The sequence below is a fragment of the Hyperoodon ampullatus genome (genome assembly GCF_949752795.1).
Source record: "Hyperoodon ampullatus genome assembly, chromosome: 3".
NCBI lineage: Eukaryota > Metazoa > Chordata > Mammalia > Artiodactyla > Ziphiidae > Hyperoodon > Hyperoodon ampullatus.
Genome location: NC_136916.1, coordinates 170,787,737 through 170,810,555, shown reverse-complemented (window position 1 = coordinate 170,810,555; position 22,819 = coordinate 170,787,737). Strand labels below are relative to the sequence as shown.

The window sequence follows — 22,819 nt, the reverse complement described above, 5'->3', positions numbered from 1 at the left end:
TGTGTTCACTGCCTCCGGAGTATTACTGCTACCAGGCTGTTTAGTAGATGGAGCTAGAAAATGTTTATACCTATTCACATACACGTTTATATAAACATTTGTATAAATACACGTTTGTAGTTATTTCTGTACCTGACTACCTGTCTGCTGTTAACTCCATTTTTTAGTATGACACCAGAGGGTTTATTCTAGCTTCCCTTTTTTCCATCTTTGTTCCTGGCTTTTTTAATAGTGAGGAATCAAATTCCCATTGTCCTCAAAATAATTACTTGACTGTTCAGTCTCCCTATATGTAGCAGTCTGCAGGGCTGCCGCCATGTTTAGGTGCCCTCATTGCACAGGTCCGGACCTTGCAGGGTTGCTGCCCATTCCGCTGCCCTCCTTGCATGCGTCCTGGCCCCTACTGGGTTGGCTTCCTGTCCCAGCACCCTCCTGACTTGGGCCCCAGCTCCCTCGAGGCTGGCTTCTTGCCCTGCTTGCAGTGCTCTCCTTGTGCTGCCGCTGGGTGGTCGTCTTGTTCTGCTGCCCTCCTTTGTGTGAACACTGGGCCCGCTTCTGATGCCTTCCTTGCGTAGACCCCAGTAGTTGGGGGCAAATGTAAGATCATTAAGGAACAAACACTGGCAGTTTATTCCCTTAACGGATTCTGAACAATACTTTCTGCACAGTCCAGACATAGCACTAGACGTATATGGCTATTTATATTCAAATTTCAATTTTAGTGAAAATTAAATAAAGTAAAAAATTTAGTTCCTTAGCTGCCCTTGCCACATTGCACGTGCTCAGTGGCCTCCCTGTCAGACAGCACAGATACAGAAAGAACATCATTGCAGAACGTTCCATTATGTATATAAATGTACTGTTCCATCTTATTGAAAGTTTGAAGCAGTGAAGCTCAGACTCCACATATAAATACCAATCCAGTAGAGGGGAAGAGGGGCATAAAAAAACCAAACTTTAGAATGTGAATATCAGTAAAAATTTTTTCCTCTGTTTCTCAGTTGTAGACTCAGCATCAGAATTTCTTTTTCTTCACAGATACTGTGCTAGATTACCAAGTGATCCGTTTACTCACCTGGCTCCTAAATGTAGAACCCGAGAGTTGCCTGATGGTACATTTTATTCAACTCTTTATCTGCCAATTAACTCACCTCTTCGAGCCTCCATTGTTGTAAGTTTAGAAAAAGAAATGATTGTGCCTTAAAATATGTCATTAATGGATTTGTTTTCAGCTTCTCTAAGGCTATTCAAGTTACAGGTAAATTTGGCTTTAAATCTACTTTAAAAAGTAAATTTGTAAATCTCTTTTGTAGTCAACTATATGTTCAAATCTTCAATAGACTATATAATTTGTAGACTCCCAGAATTAGATTAGATGACCTCTGAAGTTTCCTTTAAGATCTTACTACTATAAACATTTCTGGCAGAATCATTGAGCTGTGGCTTAGATACTTATAGTGACACAGAATTCATTAAATGCAGCTGGGTTGCTCTAGTTATTTTGTTGTTGACTTGAAAATCAGCCTTTGTGTAACTGCTATCCTTAGTCTCAATACTGATATATTAAATTCTTACTAAAATTTAAATTCATCAAAATTGTAAAATCTTAGTTATAACTATGTAGGTTTTACTGGGCAGGCTTTTTTTAAAATAATTAATTAATTAATTTATTTTTGGCTGCGTTGGGTCTTCGTCGCTGCGCACAGACTTTCTCTAGTTGCTGCGAGTGGGGGCTTCTCTTGTTGCAGAGCACGGGCTCTAGGCGCATGGGCTTCAGTAGTTGTGGCACACGGGCTCGGAAGTTGTGGCTCGCAGGCTGTAGAGCACAGGCTCAGTAGTTGTGGTGCACGGGCTTAGTTGCTCCGCAGCATGCGGGATCTTCCCGGCCCAGGGCTCGAACCCGTGTCCCCTGCATTGGCAGGCGGATTCTGAACCGCTGCGCCACGTGGGAAGCCCTGGGCAGGATTTTTAAAGATGGCTCTACAAATTATGGAGATTAGGATTTTTTAAAACTTGCTGACGTTTTTCAGAATGAAACTTTGTTCTGGTAAATTTCAACTTTAAAGATTTCGGGGTAGAGGTTTCATACATGTTTTATGCACTAATGATAATACAGCTTCTTGCATGTATAATGGGCACCTTTTTTGTTACTTTCAGGGTCCCCCAATGAGCTGCATACGATTGGCTGAAAGAGTCGTAGCTCTCATTTGCTGTGAAAAACTGCACAAAATTGGTAAGAGTGTTGGAAAGGCACATGTAAATAAAAATAAAGTTAAAAACACTGTAAAACAAAAGCACATCAAGGGCTTTATAGGTGCCTAAGGATTTTGCGGGCTGTGAACTTGTTGCTCTTGGTGTGCTTTGGTGAAGATAGATGTAAGTGTGATGTAACTGAAGATCCTGTGTAAGATGGAGGAGCTCTGTTTTCCACAGCTTAACCGCTACAATTTATTTGCTCCCATTTTCTGACCTCTTTTCAGTATAGAAGTACATAAAAAGGTCTTCTAGTAACTGTTGAATCATGAACATTTGTGTTTTGTGTTTTAATGTATCGGTCTCAAATTAGTCTCTGTTAGTGTACAAATTAAAACTTTTTTTTAAATGGGAAGACTCGTTTTCCAGTGGCATTTGTAAAGGGATGACGTGTGCTATTTTTCTGTTCATGTTTTTATTTTTTAATCTTAGAACAGAATTTATAATCCTGATCGTACTGAATATACAAATGTCAAAATAGACTTTGCTTTAAGTATCACATCTGATAACTTTCGTATTTTTAAAAGCACAGATGCTTTAGTTTTCATGACTTTTCCAATTGCTTCCTAACATAGTGCTGTTCTGGATTATTCACTGATGAGTTAGAGAGGCAAAATCAGGATTGTTTGTTAATTCTCCTTAAATTTCTTAGGCGAACTGGATGACCATTTGATGCCAGTTGGGAAAGAGACTGTTAAATACGAAGAAGAGCTTGATTTACATGATGAAGAAGAGACCAGTGTTCCAGGAAGACCAGGCTCCACAAAACGAAGACAGTGCTACCCAAAAGCAGTTAGTATTGGTTAGAACTGAGCAAAAATCTAGCCTTTCTGACTTTATTTCTTGCTGTATCAAGTCCAGGTTCCTTTGCTTGGCTTCCCAAAACCCTTGTAATTTTGCCCCCTCTGGATCTCAGCTCATTTCCCTCCCTCGTTCACAGCTTCTCTCAGATCAGCCCCTTTGCTGTCATGTGTACACTGTGTACTCTTTCTCATTTCAGACATTGCTTTTGTTTTTCTTCTTAAAACGATTCCTGGGCTCATCTATCAGATTCTATCCAGAGTGCGTTAATTTCATTTAAAGAGACGTTCTTTGTTTCATTCACTTTAGTGTCAGTGTTCTTGCTTTACCTTATGTTTGGAGCTAAAACATAGAGGGTGTGTATGATAAAACAGGCAAGTGCCCATCCAGATGAGGGGCACACCAGCAGGTGCAAGCACAGTTAGGATGTGGCTTGACTGGAGTTAAAATTAGTTTTTTCAATGTATTGTGTCTAGCTGGATCTGTGGCGTAGTTCTAGCTGTAACCATACTGGGCTGAAGTACTTACTTAAAAAACATTTGTCAATATTTTCACCTTATAAAAACCCCAAACAGAAGCAAAAATTTGCTGTGTACTTTAATCTTGGCCTAAATGTATGATTTTTTTTGTTTCATTTTTGCAGTTTTATTGAGTTTTTACTTTTTTAAAAAAGTTTGCGCCCAGCTAAGCATTTTCAAGATTCAAAATCATGTCAGTTTTTCAAAAATCATGAATTAAGTTATCCGATTTTCTGAAATGCTTATTTCCTCATATCCCATTTTCCTGCTCTAACATTTATCCTAGATTACTGGACTAGTTTCATATGACATCATATGTTATCACCAATAAGTGTTTTGAGAAGCATAGTACTGCTTTGCATCCTGTTTAATTAATAGGTGCATTCTGTATTATCTGATATTCTATTAACTATAACTATCCCATAGCCAGCATTTCTGTACCTTTTAACTGTGGACATAATTATTTATGTTATTGAGCCTCAGAAACTGCAAGACTATTGGGTGAGGTTGTATGATTATTGAAAGTTTAGAAGCAATCTTAGTTTAAGTCATGGTTTACTCCTTCAATGAGATGGCCATTAAAAAATGATGCTGATTTGTATTGACCCTGAAAGATGTTCTCATTGTAGGAACTGGACATAAAAATCAGGTTATGATACAGTCTTTGTTTTGTGATTCCATTTGTAATGAAAAATATGTATGTGTATATATTTATATACATTTATTCTGGAATGTATACATTTATTCCAGAAAAAGTCTGGAAGACGATACAGTATATCACAGTGTTAATAAAGGTTATCTTTGAGTTTCAGGATTACATGGGATTTTAAAAATTTGGCTACCTTTATTTTCTGGTATTCTACAAGTGAGTAAAGACTAAGAAACCCAAGAAAGAAAAGAGTTTGTTCTCCAGTCAAAAGAAATAGATCAAATGCACAGTATTGTGTTGAAAGACCCTGCAGTGTTTGATGGTTTTATATACTTTTGCAGACCCAGAAGTGCCCACTCTCCAGTGAGGTTAAGAAATTAGGTCTCCTGCCTTGGATATTTTCTCAGTTTTCTCTCATCAGCTTTTAGTAAAGCCAGGAATAAATTTGTTACCTTGCCAACATCTGGAAAAGAGGTTAATACACTTGAACTTGATGCTTAATTTTTCTTTCCAATCCCAGATTCCAGAATGTTTGAGGGATAGCTACCCCAAGCCCGATCAGCCTTGTTACTTGTATGTGATAGGAATGGTTCTAACGACACCTTTACCTGATGAACTCAACTTTAGAAGGCGGAAGCTTTATCCCCCTGAGGATACCACAAGATGCTTTGGAATACTGACAGCCAAACCCATACCTCAGGTAGACATTTCATAATAACTGTTTATGTTGAACTGTCTTGTTCTTTTTTTAAAAAGGAAAAGCTACTTTAAGTAACTATCTTCTGTGACCTCAGAATGTTTAATATTTTAAAATTAAGGTACCTCTTCTGTTCCCCTGATACAAAACACCATTCCTTTTCTGAAGTTAAATGTTTGTAATGGACTGAAACATCTGCTAACCTTGGGGCTGCGTTCTTTTTCTTTTTGTTAAGATTCCGCACTTTCCTGTGTACACACGCTCTGGAGAGGTTACCATATCTATTGAGTTGAAGAAGTCCGGTTTCACGTTATCTCTACAAATGCTTGAGTTGATTACAAGACTTCACCAGTATATATTCTCACATATTCTTCGGCTTGAAAAACCTGCACTAGAATTTAAACCCACAGACGCTGACTCAGCATACTGTGTTCTACCTCTTAACGTTGGTAAGAAGGACCCAGACTCTAAAGTGTTTCTGTAAACTAGCTCAAAAGTGAAACTGTTGCTTAACAATGAGCTCATTGTATATACTACAGAAATATCTTTGGTAGCTCTGCATTAGACACATGTAATGAATGTATAGCTTGAGTAAAGATCTTACCTGTATTATTGTCTTTTAACAAGCTAAAGGGTCTTTTTCTTTCCTAAGTTAATGACTCCAGCACTTTGGACATTGACTTTAAATTCATGGAAGATATTGAGAAATCTGAAGCTCGCATAGGCATTCCCAGTACAAAGTATTCAAAAGAAACTCCCTTTGTTTTTAAATTAGAAGATTACCAAGATGCAGTTATCATTCCAAGGTAAGATTTTAAGTGGAAGCCTAAGTGGTGGTGATACTTCATTTCAGAAGATTCCCTTGTTCATATGGGGAATGTAAGTGACCTGTGACTTTGGCATTGATGTTACTAACAGAAAATACAGGTATCTCTTCATGGTGGACCTGTTCTCTCCAGTTTACTTACTTAAAAAACAAAACCCAAAACACTGTTGATGAAGGGATTTTCCTTTGTGAAGGTCAGAGCATCTGGATGATGTTGATAGGCTTTCTTCTTAAAATGTCCATCCTTTTAATCCCCAAAGTCTTGAAGAATTTGGGTGTAAGTAATAGTTTATTAGAATTGTTAAAAGGCATAGTGTTATTAAGTTCAGTGAAAACAGTAAATTACTATGCTTTGTTTCTTATTTTGTAAAAATTTAGGGGATGGAGTTTTTAAGCAATAAAATTAAACATTGCACTTTTTAAAGAATTAAAGTACTGGCTGCAATTCAGTCTTTGGTTTTTGTTTTTGTTTTTGTTTTCTTTTTTCTTTGTGTACTTCAAAGCCATATTTTAAATGTTAGCTAACACCAACCTATCAATATCATAAATGGCACAGTAATACATTTTATGTGGCAAGTGTCTTTCATGTTTAGCGTTAGTAATATACAAAGTATTTACTTGGTTGTTTAGATATTGAAAGTTTTCTATACTATTTATACTGATGAAATTAAGAGATATTTAAAGGTGCCATTTAGCTTTCATGTGTTATCAAAGTATAGATATTTAGAACAAGGACAGTAGTAAGATAGGGGAAAAGGGGGAGTCAGTTTTTACTTGATCTAAATATAGTTCTTCTTGTCTTAAATCCACTTGAAATGTATTATTTAGAATTGAAGTTTCATTAATGTTATTTATTTTTAACCTTTTTGAACTCTTTAAAATCAAATAATTTGCATTTCCGTATTAAAAGCAGTTGTGTTTTGAGAATAGTTGATTTAAATCAGAAAGTCACTGATTGTTTTTCCTTTTTAGATATCGCAATTTTGATCAGCCTCATCGATTTTATGTAGCTGATGTGTACACTGATCTTACCCCCCTGAGTAAATTTCCTTCCCCTGAATATGAAACTTTTGCAGAATATTATAAAACAAAGTATAACCTTGACCTGACCAATCTCAACCAGCCGCTGCTGGATGTGGACCACACATCTTCAAGGTAAAGGAGCTCTAGAAGTGACATTTTGATTTTACTTGTGGCATTATTTCCAGAGGTCAGTAGGCAGATGTGGAGGTTCACAGTCCACACAGCCCACCTGTATGTGGGCTCTGAACTCAGGAGGTCCTTTGCACACAGAGTTGCCTAGAGTGTGGCACAGCGGTATGCAGTTTAAATGAGCTCTTCAGGTGACTTGTACGCACACTGAAGTTTTAGAACCACTTTGAGGGTGTACTTGTTTTTGTCTGTTTGATAAAATTATTTTGAAATTTTTATAGACTGAATCTTTTGACACCTCGCCATTTGAATCAGAAGGGGAAAGCTCTTCCTCTAAGCAGTGCTGAAAAGAGGAAAGCCAAATGGGAAAGTCTGCAGAATAAACAGGTAGTGAGTTAATTGTTACTAGCATAACTTAATGTTTTGAAAGATAAGTTTGAATTTTATTTTATCAAGTGAATTGAGTGATTTGTGAGGTTTTTGGAAGTTGCCCAACCCTTAGGTTTTGTTTGGCTTTAATTAATATGATGTATTGACTTCTATTTGAATGTCTTTTTGGTAAGTGTCAGAGGTTTGGCTTTCATACTTGATCCACTGATAGCAATTATATCATGAAATCATCCATGTAAATCCTAGGCTAAATCCCATTTTCCTTAAAGGATTATTTTAAAAAATATTTTTAAGATTTTTTGCTAGTGTTTATGATTTTTGTCTTTCTTCATTAGTGAAATTGGTCTTAAGTTTTATTTTTTCTTCTCTTGTGTGCTTGCTTTCTATTTGTCTATCCACAATTTATATTTATCCCATTTTTGCTTACTCAAAGATACTGGTTCCAGAACTCTGTGCTATACATCCAATTCCAGCATCACTGTGGAGAAAAGCGGTTTGTCTCCCCAGCATACTTTATCGCCTTCACTGCCTTTTGACCGCAGAGGAGCTAAGAGCGCAGACAGCCGGCGACGCTGGTGTGGGAGTGAGGTCACTGCCCGTGGATTTTAGGTACGCCTGTGCTGTGGGCCAGGAAGAGCTCGGCTCATGAGGTCCTGCTGGCAGAGGAGCGGAATTGAGTTCACATTTTAATTGTATGTAGAATAATTTTTAAAAGATTAGAAAGAAAACATGGATGCCTATCTGATACGTGAAATAAATGCATCGTTTGACTCATAAGTGAAAATCTATACATTGGGTCTATGAGTCTAAAGTTCTTGGGAAGTTACAGCCAGAGAGGAGAGCCTGAGGTCAAAAACAGTCATTCCCCCTTCAGAGATGGCAGTTAAAGTGAAAATGAAAACCATTGTTTGCCACTGCTGACATTTTAAGACGCTTCCTTTTTTTTTTTTTTTTTTTTTTTTTTTTTTTTTTTTGCGGTACGCGGGCCTCTCACTGTTGTGGTCTCTCCCGTTGCGGAGCACAGGCTCCGGATGCGCAGGCTCAGCGGCCATGGCTCACGGGCCCAGCCGCTCCGCGGCATATGGGATCCTCCCAGACCGGGGCACGAACCCGTATCCCCTGCATCGGCAGGCGGACTCTCAACCACTGCGCCACCAGGGAGGCCCTAAGACGCTTCCTTTTTTACAAAATCAAATGTACATGAAAGAGCAATTGCCTCTGTGTGACCTTTGTCTTCGTTATTTTCTTCTCACCCGTCAGTCTCTGCATTCTAAAGAAATTAGCCAGTTGGCAAGACCAAGATGGTTCAGGAAATGGGGAACTTTATAATAGCAATGATCACGCCTACATTTATTGAGTACTTACTACAGCGTCAGACACTGGCTTAAATGCTGTAGCTCATGTCAGATGATTTTATTGTTAGGATCCTGTGGCGTAAGAGGTGTTAGTTCCTCTTCCAGGTGTGGCAGCTGAGGTACAGAGACGTGAAGTAAGTTGTCCCAGGTTACCCAGCTAGTTACCTGGCTGGCCTCGGGTCCCAGCCCTCGCAGTCGGTGGCGCTAGGTCCTGTAGGCTGGCCCCAGGCTTCATGAGCTAAGCCCCACACTGTGCAGAGACCCATGTCCCACTTGATGGTTTACACTGTGCAGAGTTCCAGGTGTGTTGGTTTCTGCCTTGGAAACTTGTTTATCTTCTAAGGTAGGAATATATTTATAGGGATCTTCATTTATTTAACTTTTACTCAAATTGCTCTTGCTCTCAGCCTAGCCTTTTTGAAGGATCTGATGAAAAGTTATAAAAATGTCTTTGCAGATACCCCAACTTAGACTTCGGGTGGAAAAAATCTATTGACAGCAAGTCTTTCATCTCAGTTACTAACTCCTCTTCGGCTGAAAATGAGAATCACTGTAAGCACAGCACAATTGTCGTCCCTGAAAAAGCTGCACATCTAGGTGCTACTAGAACCTCCTGTCTAGAAAATCATGACCAAATGTCTGTGAACTGCAGAACGTTGTTCGAGTCACCTGCTAAGCTCCAAATTGAAGTTTCAACAGATCTTACAGCAGTTAATGGTCTTTCTTACAATAAAAATCTTGCCAACGGCAGTTACGATTTAGCTAACAGAGACTTTTGCCAAGGAAACCATCTGAATTACTACAAGCAGGAAATACCTGTACAACCAACTACCTCATATCCCATTCAGAATTTATACAATTATGAGAACCAGCCCAAGCCCAGCGATGAATGTACTCTACTGAGTAATAAATACCTTGATGGAAATGCTAACAAATCTACCTCAGATGGAAGTCCCGCGATGGCCGCCGTGCCTGGTACTATAGAGACTGGTAAGGCGCTCACGGACAGGACGGCTTCTGAGCAGAGCCCTTCTCCCGGGTACTCCTCGAGAACGCTTGGCCCAAACCCTGGACTTATTCTTCAGGCTTTGACCCTGTCAAATGCTAGTGATGGATTTAACCTGGAGCGGCTCGAAATGCTTGGCGACTCCTTTCTAAAGCATGCCATCACCACGTATCTCTTTTGCACTTATCCTGATGCTCACGAGGGCCGCCTTTCCTATATGAGAAGCAAAAAGGTAAGAAAGCGTCCTTTGATTTTGAGCAGTTATACTATTCAGCGTGTATAAAAGTGGTTCCAAGCATCGGATAGATTTCAGAGGATGAGGAAAGTGTCGCTGCAGGGATCGCCACACCCGACAGGGCAGCTGGAGCCTCCTCTGTACCCGCGTGGGAGTGACACTAAATTTAGTGTGGAATTAAGATTGAGGGAAGAAAAGTAACTAAGATAAATATTTAAATGATGATAAAAGAGGTGTCACAAGGCGCCATGCACCTGCTTGACAAGTAACACACAAAACTGCTAAGCGCTCAGAAGGAAGGAGTATCACTTGTGATCAGGGGGGGCGTTAACAGAAGAGGTGCGTTTGTAGTGTGTAAACAGGGAACATATGGCAGAGCGTGTCAGGACTCGGTGAATAAACTGTGGAAAAAGTGTGGAAAGATCCGAGAAAAGACTTAAAAAGGCGGGTGGGCTGAAGCTGTATTATGGAGGATCTTCAGTGCCAGGCTAAAGAGTCGGCACTGTTTTGAATGAGGTGCATGTTGAGGGTACTTCTTGTGGAAGGGACTATTAATATTAATAAAGCGGTAGTTTTAAGTGGTCAGGCTGAAAGCAGAATGCAGCATGAGTTGAGAAGCAAAACCTAACCAAGCTGAGTGATCATTTGGGCCTTTGAAGAAGCCTAAGCTTGAGCAGAAAATGAGACAGATGTGGAGTCTGGCAGCAAGGAAAGCACTGAGGGGAGTGAGATTTCAGAGGCAATAAGAATTTTAGCCGACGCTTACAAGTGCTTACTCTAGCCAGACACTACCCTCGTCACCTTACATATATTAATTACCTGATTTAATTCTGTATACTTCTATTTGTTGTATTTTTTTTTGTAATTGTGTATACTTTAATCATCCCCATTTTATAGCCGAGGATACTGAGGTAGGAGAGATTACCTTGTTCAAGTTAATGTGGCAAGTGCGTGGCGTGGCCTGGACAGTCTGGCTCTAGAGACCTCACTCTTGACCCTTACACTGACCTCCCTCTGAAGTTCCCTGTAGCACTAGGCACTGCACTGGGTGTTCCAGTCTTCCCAGCGTGCCCCTCAGCGGTAGATGACGTGCCCCCGTTTTGCAGTTGAGAAAACTCTTGCCTAGGGAGTTTCGTTGGCTCGTGCAGGTCATCCGGCTAGTCTGGGATGGTCAGGAGCGTGACTGAGGCCGGAGCCCATAGCCTTGCCCACTCTCCTCTGCCGCCCCCCGGTAGAGAGGGTGACGCGGTACTAACGACCATAGCAGCTGGGGCGATGACGGGGCTGGTGCCGAGGAAGACAGAAGTGTAGGAGTCAGAGTTGGGCTTAGAGTTTTTAGACCTCATGGACTAGGAAGTGGAATGTTCGGGTCATTAAGAATTTAGGACTTAGATGCAGTCTGGGGAAACAGTCTTCGTAAGAGTGATAATTGAGAACAAATGAGCTTTCCCAGGGGTTGTTGCAGGAAGAAAGTATCAGAGGCTGAGAATGAGCGTAAAGCAACAGCACACTCTTAGGTAAGAAAGAAATTATTTTCCTTTTTGAAAGTTCATCCATCGTCTGCTCAGAAAGCTCTGACCCCTTACATGCTGCAGAAATCACCGTCCCTCCCGCAACATGGTGGTGAAGGCCCTTTCAGGGCGCCCCCGCCCCCAAGGGTCCCGGCCGGGCTGCCGCCCCCGCTGTCCTTCGCGGGACCCGCGCACACACCCGCTGTCGCTCCTTCCCCGCCGCTCGCCCCGTTTCTGCGGGCTGAGCTCTGCCTGCCCCACCTAGTGCCTCACGTGGGCCCTTACTGAGCTCTTCTTCCCTTTCCACCCGGTGGACCACTTCTGCTGACTTTGAATGTGATTTCTGTCCCTTTCACGCCCCTGTCGCACTTTACCCTCTTGTTGGCATCTGTGATGCTGTGTTCCCATGGTGTGGAAAGGGAAGCCAGCGTGTGCTTAAGCCGTGCAGGCGGCGTGGGAAAGGGCTTCGGCCCAGAGTGAGCATCATGGGGGGCTCCCGGCCCAGCCTGCAGGCTCCAGGGACCGCTCCTCTGCCTCGCTGCCCACCAGCACCTCTCCGACGTGGGTGCTTGTTCAGGGGTATTGAGTTACGTGGAAAAGGGGCTCATGAAGTACTTAAATAAAAAGGAACCCAGTTTTTAGAAAATGAAAATGAGATTGACCGTTCTAGACCTTGGTTTCCAAGTAAAAACGAGATAGAAATATGGATTTGAGTAAATTAAGGAGGAGATGGAGGCCTTAGGAGAAACAGACTAGAGGTTAGACAGTAAAGCTGTTTTATTGATGACAGTAAACATGGAGCTTTTCTTTATTGCCTTTTGCTCTATTTTAAAATGGTTGAACAAAATATCTTGAAATGCCATCCAAAACTAAGGAATAATATTTGAGAAAGCATTGCAGTCGAAATGGTATTTATAGCTTAGGTTCCAGGAACAGAAAATTATTGTAGCTCCGTTCAGTGCCAATTTTCACTTTATAGCTAGAGTTCATGGTATTTCCTCCTTTTATTTCATTGAGAATATTGTGACATCTTGGACTTATGTGGAATTGCATTCTTTTCTATTTTGATAGTCCCAATTAACAGTTTGAATTTTATATCATCAGATTAAATGAGAATTTAATATTTCCTATCATGAAGAGGTAGAGAAACTATATAGTCTGAATAATTGATGACCAGTTATGGAATATGAAGAATATTTAGCTAAAAATTATGTTAATGCCTTATATGAATTTCAGCAATGACTGTCTATGGATAAGTATCTTATAAATTTTTTCTGCTAAAGGTCAGCAACTGTAATCTGTATCGACTTGGAAAAAAGAAGGGGCTGCCCAGCCGCATGGTGGTGTCAATATTTGATCCCCCTGTGAATTGGCTTCCTCCTGGTTATGTAGTAAATCAAGACAAAAGTAACACAGAGAAATGGGAAAAAGATGAAATAGTAAGTTTTTGGTAACTGGATGGATTTATTTTTTGGTGAGGGGCAGAGTCTTGTTCTATTAATTTTTTGTTTCTTTTCCCTGGTGTGTTTATAGTAGAGTAGAAATTCAATATATTGAATTAATTCCTTTCAACAGACGTCTTTTCATTGAAGTTAGAACAGTGTTGTAATTTTGATAGAGAACAATTTCTGTGATCTTCCTTTTCCAAAGGCAAAAGAGTATCTGATGCTGTGACTCAAAAAAAAAAAAAAAAAAAAAGCAAAGCTCTGTAACATTTCACTTTAATATTACATATTACGATTTATTGTAGATCCTTAGCTCTGTTCAGTGAAATGACTTTTCAGTGACCTATGATCTCCAATCTGTATGTGAAATAATTTCAGTAAAATCTTGCTTTTGCAGCTCAGGGCTTTCTCAGGACTATTTCTCCTCTTGTGACCTTAAAAAAAAATACATAAAGGTAGTTTTCTGGAAATAGTTTAAAATCTTTTCAATGACTTTAAGTCTCCAAACGTTAGCTGCAGCTGCTTCATTTTGTCCTGTCTCGAAGGCCACCAGAGGGCACCTCGGAGGGCCTTGCGAGCCAGAGAGCTGTGGAAGCAGTCTGTCCAGTGTGGTTGGCTGGGAGGCCATCTCGCAGGCAGTTTCATTTTTCAGGCATTTATTTTGCATTAATGATAAACTGGCTCGTTGTTACTTCATTTCCAGGTAGCATGCTCTGTGACTCTGTTTTGATTTTTACTTATTCATTGAGTATATTTTTAACTCGTGCAGTATTCGACTTACTACAGAAATTGAACTTATCTGGAAAAGCATAAAGAGAATATTTTAATGCAAGTTGGGTTAGAAAAATTATATGTTATTAATTTAGAAATAGAACCTTAGAGGAAGATGTGTAAGATTTTGAGAACTTTAGAGAAAATACTGCATTTCTTTGGAAAACATTCCAGTAACACATATCCTGCCTTATAAATCCTGTTTCATAGTATCATTGGTTCTTTAAAAAAAAAAATTTAGCATAGAGGTGATGTTAGCGTGTCCTTTTAATTAAAAAATTTTTTTTTATTTTAAGATACAATATAAAGTTCTTATTTTCCTTAACATTTCAAATGACCTGGCACTTTGGTTCTTAGAATACATTAAATACTGTTTATATTTTCATTTAATAATTTCTACTTCTTGAAATGGACCATTATATGATATTGGAAAGCATATGCTGGATCCATTCCTGTTTACCTGCCTTGCTCCTCAGCAAATAGGTTTTGCCTCGCTCCTCAGCAAATAGGTTTAAGTGAAAGCTTTACACACAAACACCGAAGGTGGGAATAACGCAGGTGGAAAGTGAACTTGAACCGTAAGAGGAGTTTCATGCTGGTGGTTTTTTTTTTTTCTTTGTTTGTGTTTGTCTTTTTTGGGTTTTTTTTTTTTTTTTTGAGAGCTTGAAGTGCTCTTGGAAACCATTTAGTGAGGTAGACTCCCACTATTTTGCAGATAAAAAAACCCTGAAACCCAAAGGCGTTAATGAACTTTGCCCAAGATCACACAGCTTATTTGTTGATAAAACCCAGCCCTTGTTGTGTGTTTTGCCAGTGTCTGGTTATGATAACATCTTACTAAAGATATATAAGGATTTTTTAAAATTAAAAATATTTAGTTTTTATTATTTTTTTTTTAGTTGCAATTTGGCCTTTTTTTCCTAAGGACCAAATAGTCAAAAACATCTCATGTTACCTTGGGAAAGTGTAATTTTTATTAGGTAATAGTCCTTACAGGTGTCCACCGTTCTAGGTTTTTTTTTTTTTTTTGGTTTTCTTCCTTATTCTTGAAAAAAATTTGTAAACCTTTTAATTAAAATATACAGACAGATAGTTGTAGATATATGGATGGCGTGGCTCATTGCACTTATTTCTTTTCAAACAAATGCACTGTTTGTATCTCTTTTGAGTCTGGCTTAAAATGAGAATATTTGCAGTATTTAAAAAAACGGTTGACAAAGTTTGAAAACCTTTTTATCAGAATACTCTGCAAAGTTGTCACTATCGAAATTGAAGCACACCCTCATTGAAGCACTCCCTCCCGCCTTTCCCCCCAAGTCAAGTCTTGTTTATTTATTTTTTTATTGAACAACAGAAATTTGGTATCTTTCTAGCATTGCAAAAAAGTTACGTCATTACTGAATCCTGGCCCATTATTAAGGTTGTCATTCACAAATAAGCTTTTGCCAAAGAAATTGGAATTAGCAAAGATCTTCTGACAGAAATTGGATTGTTGTGTTTCATGTTAGTCTAAATTGTCTTCTATTTTTTGTCAGTTATGCTATAATCTGTTATCCTGATTACTCTAGCTCACCGAAAGGGAAAAGCATAATTTCTCAAATTCATAGCTCAGTTCACAGTGATCACTTTTAGTTTCCAAACAAAGTAGTTTAGTTTTACATTGTAGCGAATGAGCTTTGAAGTGGAAATAGGGACCAAAACTTTATTATGAAACCTCACTGTACATTTTTAATGTTATAAAGAAAATAATTTTATCTGTTTACATATCATTCTCTTATTTAATTGCAAAGATAATGCTTTTTCTACATCTGGAATTTAATTTTATTAATTTGAAAATCTTTTACAAAACATTTTAAAACTTTGTCAGCCAACTTGAAGCTCTCAGTGATCAGCATATGAGAGCTTTCCTTGTGTCTCCTGCTTCAGTTAGAATTCTTAGCTGAAGTTTTGCCTTGTGGAGCTTAATTTTAAACTTTATATCCATGTATAAAATCCTTGACTTAAAGCTTCATACTGGATAAAGGTCATTTTATAACTTAGAAAATGAACATTCAAAGAACGTGTTTTACTTTGTTTATATGATTAAATAACTTATTTTATGTTAATTGAAAACAAATGGCCATGATTTGAAAGTTGCCTTTTAGTATTTGTGGTTGTCATTTGAAATTATCCATAACCCTTGCTTTTATTGAGTCTCAAGCCCTTTTAAAAACAGCAGCTATGTCTCCCCGCCTTCCCCATTCTCCCTCTTTCAGACAAAAGACTGCATGTTGGCTAATGGCAAGCTGGACGATGACTTCGAAGAGGAGGAGGAGGAGGGGGGCCTGACGTGGGGGGCTCCCAAGGAGGACGCCGATGACGAGGAGGACTTCCTGGAGTACGACCAGGAGCACATCAAGTTCATAGATAGCATGTTGATGGGATCTGGAGCTTTTGTCAAGAAAATCTCGCTTTCTGCTTTTTCAGCCACTGATTCTGCCTATGAATGGAAAATGCCCAAAAAATCCTCCTTAGGTAGTATACCATTTTCATCAGATTTTGAGGATTTTGACTATAGCTCTTGGGATGCAATGTGCTATCTGGATCCTAGCAAAGCTGTTGAAGAGGATGACTTTGTGGTGGGGTTCTGGAATCCATCAGAAGAGAACTGTGGTGTTGACACAGGGAAACAGTCCATTTCTTACGACCTGCACACCGAGCAGTGCATTGCTGACAAAAGCATAGCCGACTGTGTGGAAGCCCTGCTGGGCTGCTATTTAACCAGCTGTGGCGAGAGGGCTGCTCAGCTTTTCCTCTGTTCGCTGGGGCTGAAGGTGCTCCCAGTAATTAAGAGGACTGATCGGGAAAAGGCCATGTGCCCGGCCAGGGAGAATTTCACCAGCCAACAAAAGAGCCTTTCAGGGAGCCGCGCTGCCGCCTGTGGGGCCGGCCCCCGCCCCTCTGTGTTGAAGGACGTGGAGTATGGGTGTTTGGAGATTCCACCGAGGTGCATGTTTGATCACCCAGATGCAGATAGGACCCTGAGTCACCTCATCTCGGGGTTTGAAAATTTCGAAAAGAAAATCAACTACAGATTCAAGAATAAGGCTTACCTACTGCAGGCTTTTACACACGCCTCCTACCACTACAACACTATCACTGGTAAGATGAGCCCCGGACCAGAGCTCACTGCTCTGAAAAGGAGGCCTCGTGTTCGTGGAGTTGTTCTGTAGAATCATGTGAAAAGAATAATCTGTGCATGGACAGCCTTAGAGCTTAGTGTCCACGGTGGGGGGAGGAAGCACAGGAAAGGGAAAGAAGCCTTTCTTTTCGGGAGCATGCACTGTTCCTTACTTTTGACAGCTGGGAGCGGAGCTGTCTCAGCTCCTCGTGTCTCTGTCATTTGATATATAGCATAATTAGACAGGTTCGGGCCTTAGTATTTTGGTGTGTTTTTGCCATTTTGTGCTACCCCCTTGTCCTTCTGATACCCGGTCACTGCTGCTGTTGGTTCTTGAATAATTTATTTGTATATTCTGGATGTCTTTCCACATCTTTTTATTGTTCTTCCTGAACAAAAAGGCCCCTCCCTTTAAGGTCTTTTAAAATCTAAAGATGAACCGATTAAAAGAAACTCTTTCACAGGAAGGTTTCGTTGCTCTGACTCTGCTGTCACCTTCTGCTTTGCGCTGTGCTCCGTGTTTTTTTCCCTCCTTTATTTAATAGGCTCCCAGTCCATTCGATTAGAAGGGAGAATAGGCGCCTAAGACCAAAATCGGCTTCAGGTTTCGAAACAGCTAAAGTCTGTATTTTTTTTTTTTTCTGTGTCAGAGTAATAAGCGCTTGAATTCAGAAAACCAAAGCCGAGTATAAAGTTTGTATAAGAAAAACAGTGTAGGTTAAGATGATCAGAAAAATGTAAAACCAAAAGTGAAAAATTATCTGACTCTGGACTAGAAAGACTGGTGAAACTAAAACCTGTTTTTCTTTGTGGAGAAGAAACGAGGCCTCCTTTTCTACCACGCTCTACTGGCAGGAGCCCTGGGTTCTAGTCTGCCTCGGCCCCTGCTTCTGAGCTCATTGGCTGTGCGGCGGCAGCTCACTATCTCTGTTCCCGCCTCAGTTTCCACAGTTGAACGGCTTTTTTTTTTTTTAATTTTTATTGCTTTACGATGCTGTTTTCCTTTCTACTGTACAGCAAAATGAATCAGGTATACACACACACACACACACACACACACACACACACATATGTATGTATCTCCCCTCCTTTTTGGATTTCCTTCCCGTTTAGGTCACCACAGTGCATTAAGTGGAGTTCCCTGTGCTGTGCTATGCAGTGTGTTCTCACTAGTTGTCTATATTTATAGCAGTATCAATAGTGTAGATGTGTCAGTCCCAATCTCCCAGTTCATCTCACCTGAACAGCTTCTTTTTAATCACTGTGAGAAGATAAGAGGTGTTGATCAGCGTCCATAACTTCTCACGTTTTGACATCGATCGTTTTTGCTTAAGGTCTTTGCTCGCCTCCACGACTCTCCTTTCTCAGCCTCTTGGTTTGTGTCAAATTCAACATTTTTCATTCAAGTTGAGAGGAAAACTGTCTTGTACTAACTGGCATCTTGTGTAGCAAATGTAACCCAGGAGTGGCGAGGCATGGTATCACTCCCACACTTCCCAGAGTGTGAGTGGACAGGGTGCAGGGGTGACAGCAGAGCGTGGGGAAGGGCTACGTGCAGGGTCTGGCGTTCGTTGCTAGGTGACGATGTGTGGTGGAGCCTTTAGAATGGTGCCCCAGCACCTGCCTGGCCAGCACAGTGCCGAAGGGAAAGGGTTCAGTGATGATGATGTCACTTGGGAAATGCTTTTTTCTTAACGAGCATTAGTCTTTTGGCCACGTAAAGATTTTATGGCCCCAATTTCTATGTAAGAAATATGCTTAATTTGTCATTAGAATTTGGTTTCCAGAGGCTTCCGTATGATGTCAAATAATTTTGTCACTGAAGAATATATATGAAAATGAATCGCAATAAAAGTCTTTTCAGTGTGTCTGGGGGATCAGTTCTTTATCTGAGTTATTATTTGAAGATTGTGTAAATGTTTGTGCCGGAGCTCAGGGCTTCACTTTGGATCTTCCCTCAGATTGTTACCAGCGCTTAGAATTCCTGGGAGATGCAATTTTGGACTACCTCATAACCAAGCACCTTTATGAAGACCCACGACAGCACTCCCCAGGGGTCCTGACTGACCTGCGCTCGGCTCTGGTCAACAACACCATCTTTGCATCGTTGGCTGTGAAGTATGACTACCACAAGTACTTTAAAGCAGTTTCTCCTGAGCTCTTCCACGTCATCGATGATTTTGTGCAGTTTCAGCTCGAGAAGAATGAAATGCAAGGGATGGATTCTGAGGTTAGTGCCATTTTAAGATATGTTGAAGTCAGTGTTTAAAATAAGCCTTCCGACTAGGGTTCTCGACATAGCTGTCTAGAGAGCCAGCCGGAGGCCAGGGTTGTGGTCCCCAGCACGCTCTGCGTTTTCCAGGGAAAACTGAATGGGTTGCAGTCTTCAGGGAGGCCTTTTCAACTTGACCACCCATACTGTGGTCATTCTGGCGAGGAGAGAAAGCCAAGGGGCTTTCGCTGCTTCACCACCCCCAGTCCTTGATTCGGGCTCCTGGCATCTAGGCTCGCCAGAGAGCTGCAGCCCTCCCCCTGCCCCCAGAGAGCTTTAACCTCAGTGAAAGCTCGGCGTGGTTGGTTCTGTCTTTCTGTTTAAATTGGTCAGAAGTATTTGCTGATATCTCAGGTAAGCATCACAAATGTATATTCTGCTTCTACTTGAAATGGGAAAAGCTCATTTAAAAACCAAACTTCTAAATTTTTAAGGACTGGAATTTGAGAGGTTTCTACTGTAAGTTCAGCCAAAGGTTCTTTGGTGATGGAGCTAATTCTAATGTGTTTGTGAGCTATTTTGAAATTTTGTAGGAAAGGATTTTGCTGAGATCTTTCCAGTCTCCTCTAATCCTTCACTAACATCCATCCACATACCTGGGTACCCAGGAGAGCACTTTCATTTCTTCTTCTCCTCATTCTGATTCCTTTGTTCTTCTTTCTGTAGATCTCTTATAAGTCATGGAATTCATTCATAACTCTGGTAGCCATTTTAATTACTCTTTCTTTAATTTGTACCTTCCTGGTTTTTTTTGTTTGTTTGTTTGTTTTTTTGCGGTACGCGGGCCTCTCCCTGCTGTGGCCTCTCTCGTTGCGGAGCACAGGCTCCAGATGCGCAGGCCCAGCGGCCATGGCTCACGGGCCCAGCCGCTCCGCGGCATGTGGGATCTTCCCGGACTGGGGCACGAACCCGAACCCGTGTCCCCTGCATCGGCAGGCGGACTCTCAACCACTGCGCCACCAGGGAAGCCCCGTTCCTGTTTTTTAATCGCACAAACCGTCGTTAGGGAGTAGTGCATTTCCTTGGCTTCCTGTGAGAGAAATGAAGAGCCTGGGTTTTGAGGTGTAGCCACAGGGCATAAGGGTCAAGCCCGTTGAACGGGATGGAGGACGTGCTGAAGGGGGACCAGTAGGCAGTGCCCTTCCTCTCGCCTTTCAGCCTTGCACACTCTTCCAAGATCAGTGGTCTGAGTTGGAGCACAGCTAGCAGTGAGACCAGGAATTAGAACCATCTCAGATATATTCAATATTATTTCTAGTCTCATTCTGTAGAAATACTTAAGCTTAGAAGTTGAGGAATTAGCTAAACCTAAAGTTCTCTTTTGATGACAGTTGGACATACTGGCTTTGTTAGTTTTTGTTCATTCTTTTCCTTCCCTTCATTTATATAAACATATGTATAGAAGTTACAAAAACTGATAGGGAATGTCATGGTCTGGCTTCTCTAACTTACTGTCTGATCTTAAGAAAGTCTCTCCACCTCTCTGGGCCCCAGTTTCCTCATTTGTAAAAGGAGAGAATTAAACTTGATAAGTTTAAAAATTCCCATCCACAACAGTAAGTATCTTATTTTTTCCAGTAGTCAGCATCTATTATATAGAACTTGGTGTGGCTAAACCATCCATTTAGAAATTACTATTGCCTCTTCTTTTTATTTCTCTTTCACAAGTAATGTGTGTGTATTTTAGAAAATACAGATAACCGAAATTAACATTTTGTGATGTTTTATTGCTAATGCACTTAGACATGAAGTTATGTACAATATAAAATGAAATTATAGCATGCATAGTGTACCATACCCTATTCTTTTCACTTAATATATTGTGGATGACTTTCCCCGATCGTTAATAATTGGGATTACAACTTTCAGTGGCTGCACTCTAATGAGTATATGGCTATAATGTAACGTGTTTAAACAATCCTTCGCAACTGGATGGTTAAGGTATTTTTTGTTAGGGTTTGTAATCAACATGGATGCGGTAAATATACTTAAATATCCAGTTACCTCCTTAAGATGAATTCCTAGAGACGGAATTGCCACATCAAAGAATTATGAACTTTTAAAAGGCGTTTGATACATATGTGAGTTTTTATTCTGTTAATCTGAATACCTACTATGTGTCCGGTTCTATGTCATAGTGGACATTTATTAAGTGGTTTAATAAAAGGGGAGCTTGGAGGAAAATATCTTCCAAATAGAATTTCCCTGTCAAAAAAGTGGCAGTTTACACTCCCCAAAGCAGTGTACACCCTTGCTTGCCCTGCACCGATGAGTATTCTGCTTGCTCCTTGCCAAGCCGCCAGGGGGTAGACCTGTTTCAGTGTGCAGTTCTATGATTATGAGTGAAATTTGAAAATTTTTTTCATCAATTTATTGACTATTTCCAGTTTGTGATAGGGTTGTTTTTGTTTTTATTTGGAAGTAATCTTTTCCTTTGTTGACTATAGAATACTAAATAGGGAAGGGCTTTTTTTTTTTTTTTTAAGGTAAGGTAATGTTTGTGAAGAACCTATTAACAGTGTAATTGGCATGTCATAAGTGTTTGATGTTGTTACCCTTGTTAAAGATATAGTAAGAGTCATATCCAAGAAAAGAAACACATCTCTGTAGACTGCCTTTCAAAGCGGCCTTTTTGCTTACAAGTCACTTTTCTCCCTATAATAGCTTAGGAGATCTGAGGAGGATGAAGAGAAGGAAGAGGATATTGAAGTTCCAAAGGCCATGGGGGATATTTTCGAGTCGCTTGCTGGTGCCATTTACATGGATAGCGGGATGTCGCTGGAGATGGTTTGGCAGGTGTACTATCCTATGATGCGGCCGCTGATAGGTACAGTTGGCTCCCCTTCGAGAGAGGCAGAATCACAATTAAACACAACTTCAAGGGTATTAATCACATTAGTCTTTCATTTTGATTACAGAAAAATTTTCTGCAAATGTGCCCCGTTCCCCTGTGCGAGAATTGCTTGAAATGGAACCAGAAACCGCCAAATTTAGGTAAGCAAAAATATGCATGGAAAACAATTAACTTACTGAAAAACAAGGGGGAAGAGTTCTCGAAGATGCCATAAACTAATGATTTTGAAAACTATTTACCCTGGGACATGCTCTTATGCAGTTGCTGTTTGTAGCCTGATTGACTTCTTTTTGTTGTGGAAAGTAACGCTGAGTTAGAGAAGGAGCGGCAGCCCTGTCTGTTGGTAGTATGCAGCAGTCATGACGCATGTTTCCTTCGCGTGGTGTCAGCTTGTATCGGGGACTCTCAGCCTGAGAGTACATACTCGGCGCTGACTGACTATAATAATAAATACTTCTGACTTCTAATTCAAGCTGTTTGGCTTTGTTACAGCCCGGCTGAGAGAACTTATGATGGCAAGGTCAGAGTCACCGTGGAAGTAGTAGGAAAGGGGAAATTCAAAGGTGTTGGCCGAAGTTACAGGATTGCCAAATCTGCAGCGGCCAGAAGAGCCCTACGAAGCCTCAAAGCTAATCAACCTCAGGTTCCCAACAGCTGAAACCCCTTTTTAAAATTAAAAAAAAAAAAACAAAAAAACAACAAAAAAAGCAGAATAAGGTGGAAAATATTTAAGTTGAAAAGGATGATTTAAAACTGATAGTGAGTGGAATGAGTTGAAGGCAGACTTTAAAGTTTGTTTGATAACAGGATAGGTTACAGAATAAAACATTTAACATATGTATAAAAATTTTGGAACTAACTGTAGTTTTAGTTTTTTGCGCAAACACAATCTTGTCTTCTTTCCTCACTTCTGCTTTGTTTAAA

The 22,819-nt window shown here is 40.3% G+C and overlaps 1 protein-coding gene across 5 annotated transcripts in view; it reads left to right on the top strand.

Annotated features, from left to right (window-relative positions):
• DICER1 (dicer 1, ribonuclease III) overlaps positions 1-22,591 on the top strand; it is a gene marked incomplete at its 5' end in the record, with an annotated part of 40,314 nt that extends 17,723 nt beyond the window's left edge. For 3 of the 5 annotated variants that reach the window (XM_079700471.1, XM_079700474.1, XM_079700472.1), the window contains 16 exons: positions 1,039-1,171; positions 2,158-2,233; positions 2,906-3,045; positions 4,742-4,921; positions 5,154-5,367; positions 5,571-5,724; positions 6,717-6,899; positions 7,178-7,283; positions 7,720-7,895; positions 9,099-9,879; positions 12,677-12,832; positions 15,865-16,750; positions 18,731-18,999; positions 21,706-21,868; positions 21,960-22,035; positions 22,388-22,591. In XM_079700471.1, the coding sequence (XP_079556597.1) occupies positions 1,039-1,171; positions 2,158-2,233; positions 2,906-3,045; positions 4,742-4,921; positions 5,154-5,367; positions 5,571-5,724; positions 6,717-6,899; positions 7,178-7,283; positions 7,720-7,895; positions 9,099-9,879; positions 12,677-12,832; positions 15,865-16,750; positions 18,731-18,999; positions 21,706-21,868; positions 21,960-22,035; positions 22,388-22,553 (3,859 nt within the window). In that variant the 3' untranslated portion in view covers positions 22,554-22,591. Of the gene's footprint in view, positions 1-1,038; positions 1,172-2,157; positions 2,234-2,905; positions 3,046-4,741; positions 4,922-5,153; positions 5,368-5,570; positions 5,725-6,716; positions 6,900-7,177; positions 7,284-7,719; positions 7,896-9,098; positions 9,880-12,676; positions 12,833-15,864; positions 16,799-18,730; positions 19,000-21,705; positions 21,869-21,959; positions 22,036-22,387 lie in introns of all 5 variants that reach the window. The other 2 variants (XM_079700470.1, XM_079700473.1) reach the window with 2 other exon arrangements.
• Positions 22,592-22,819: the final 228 nt, after the last annotated feature.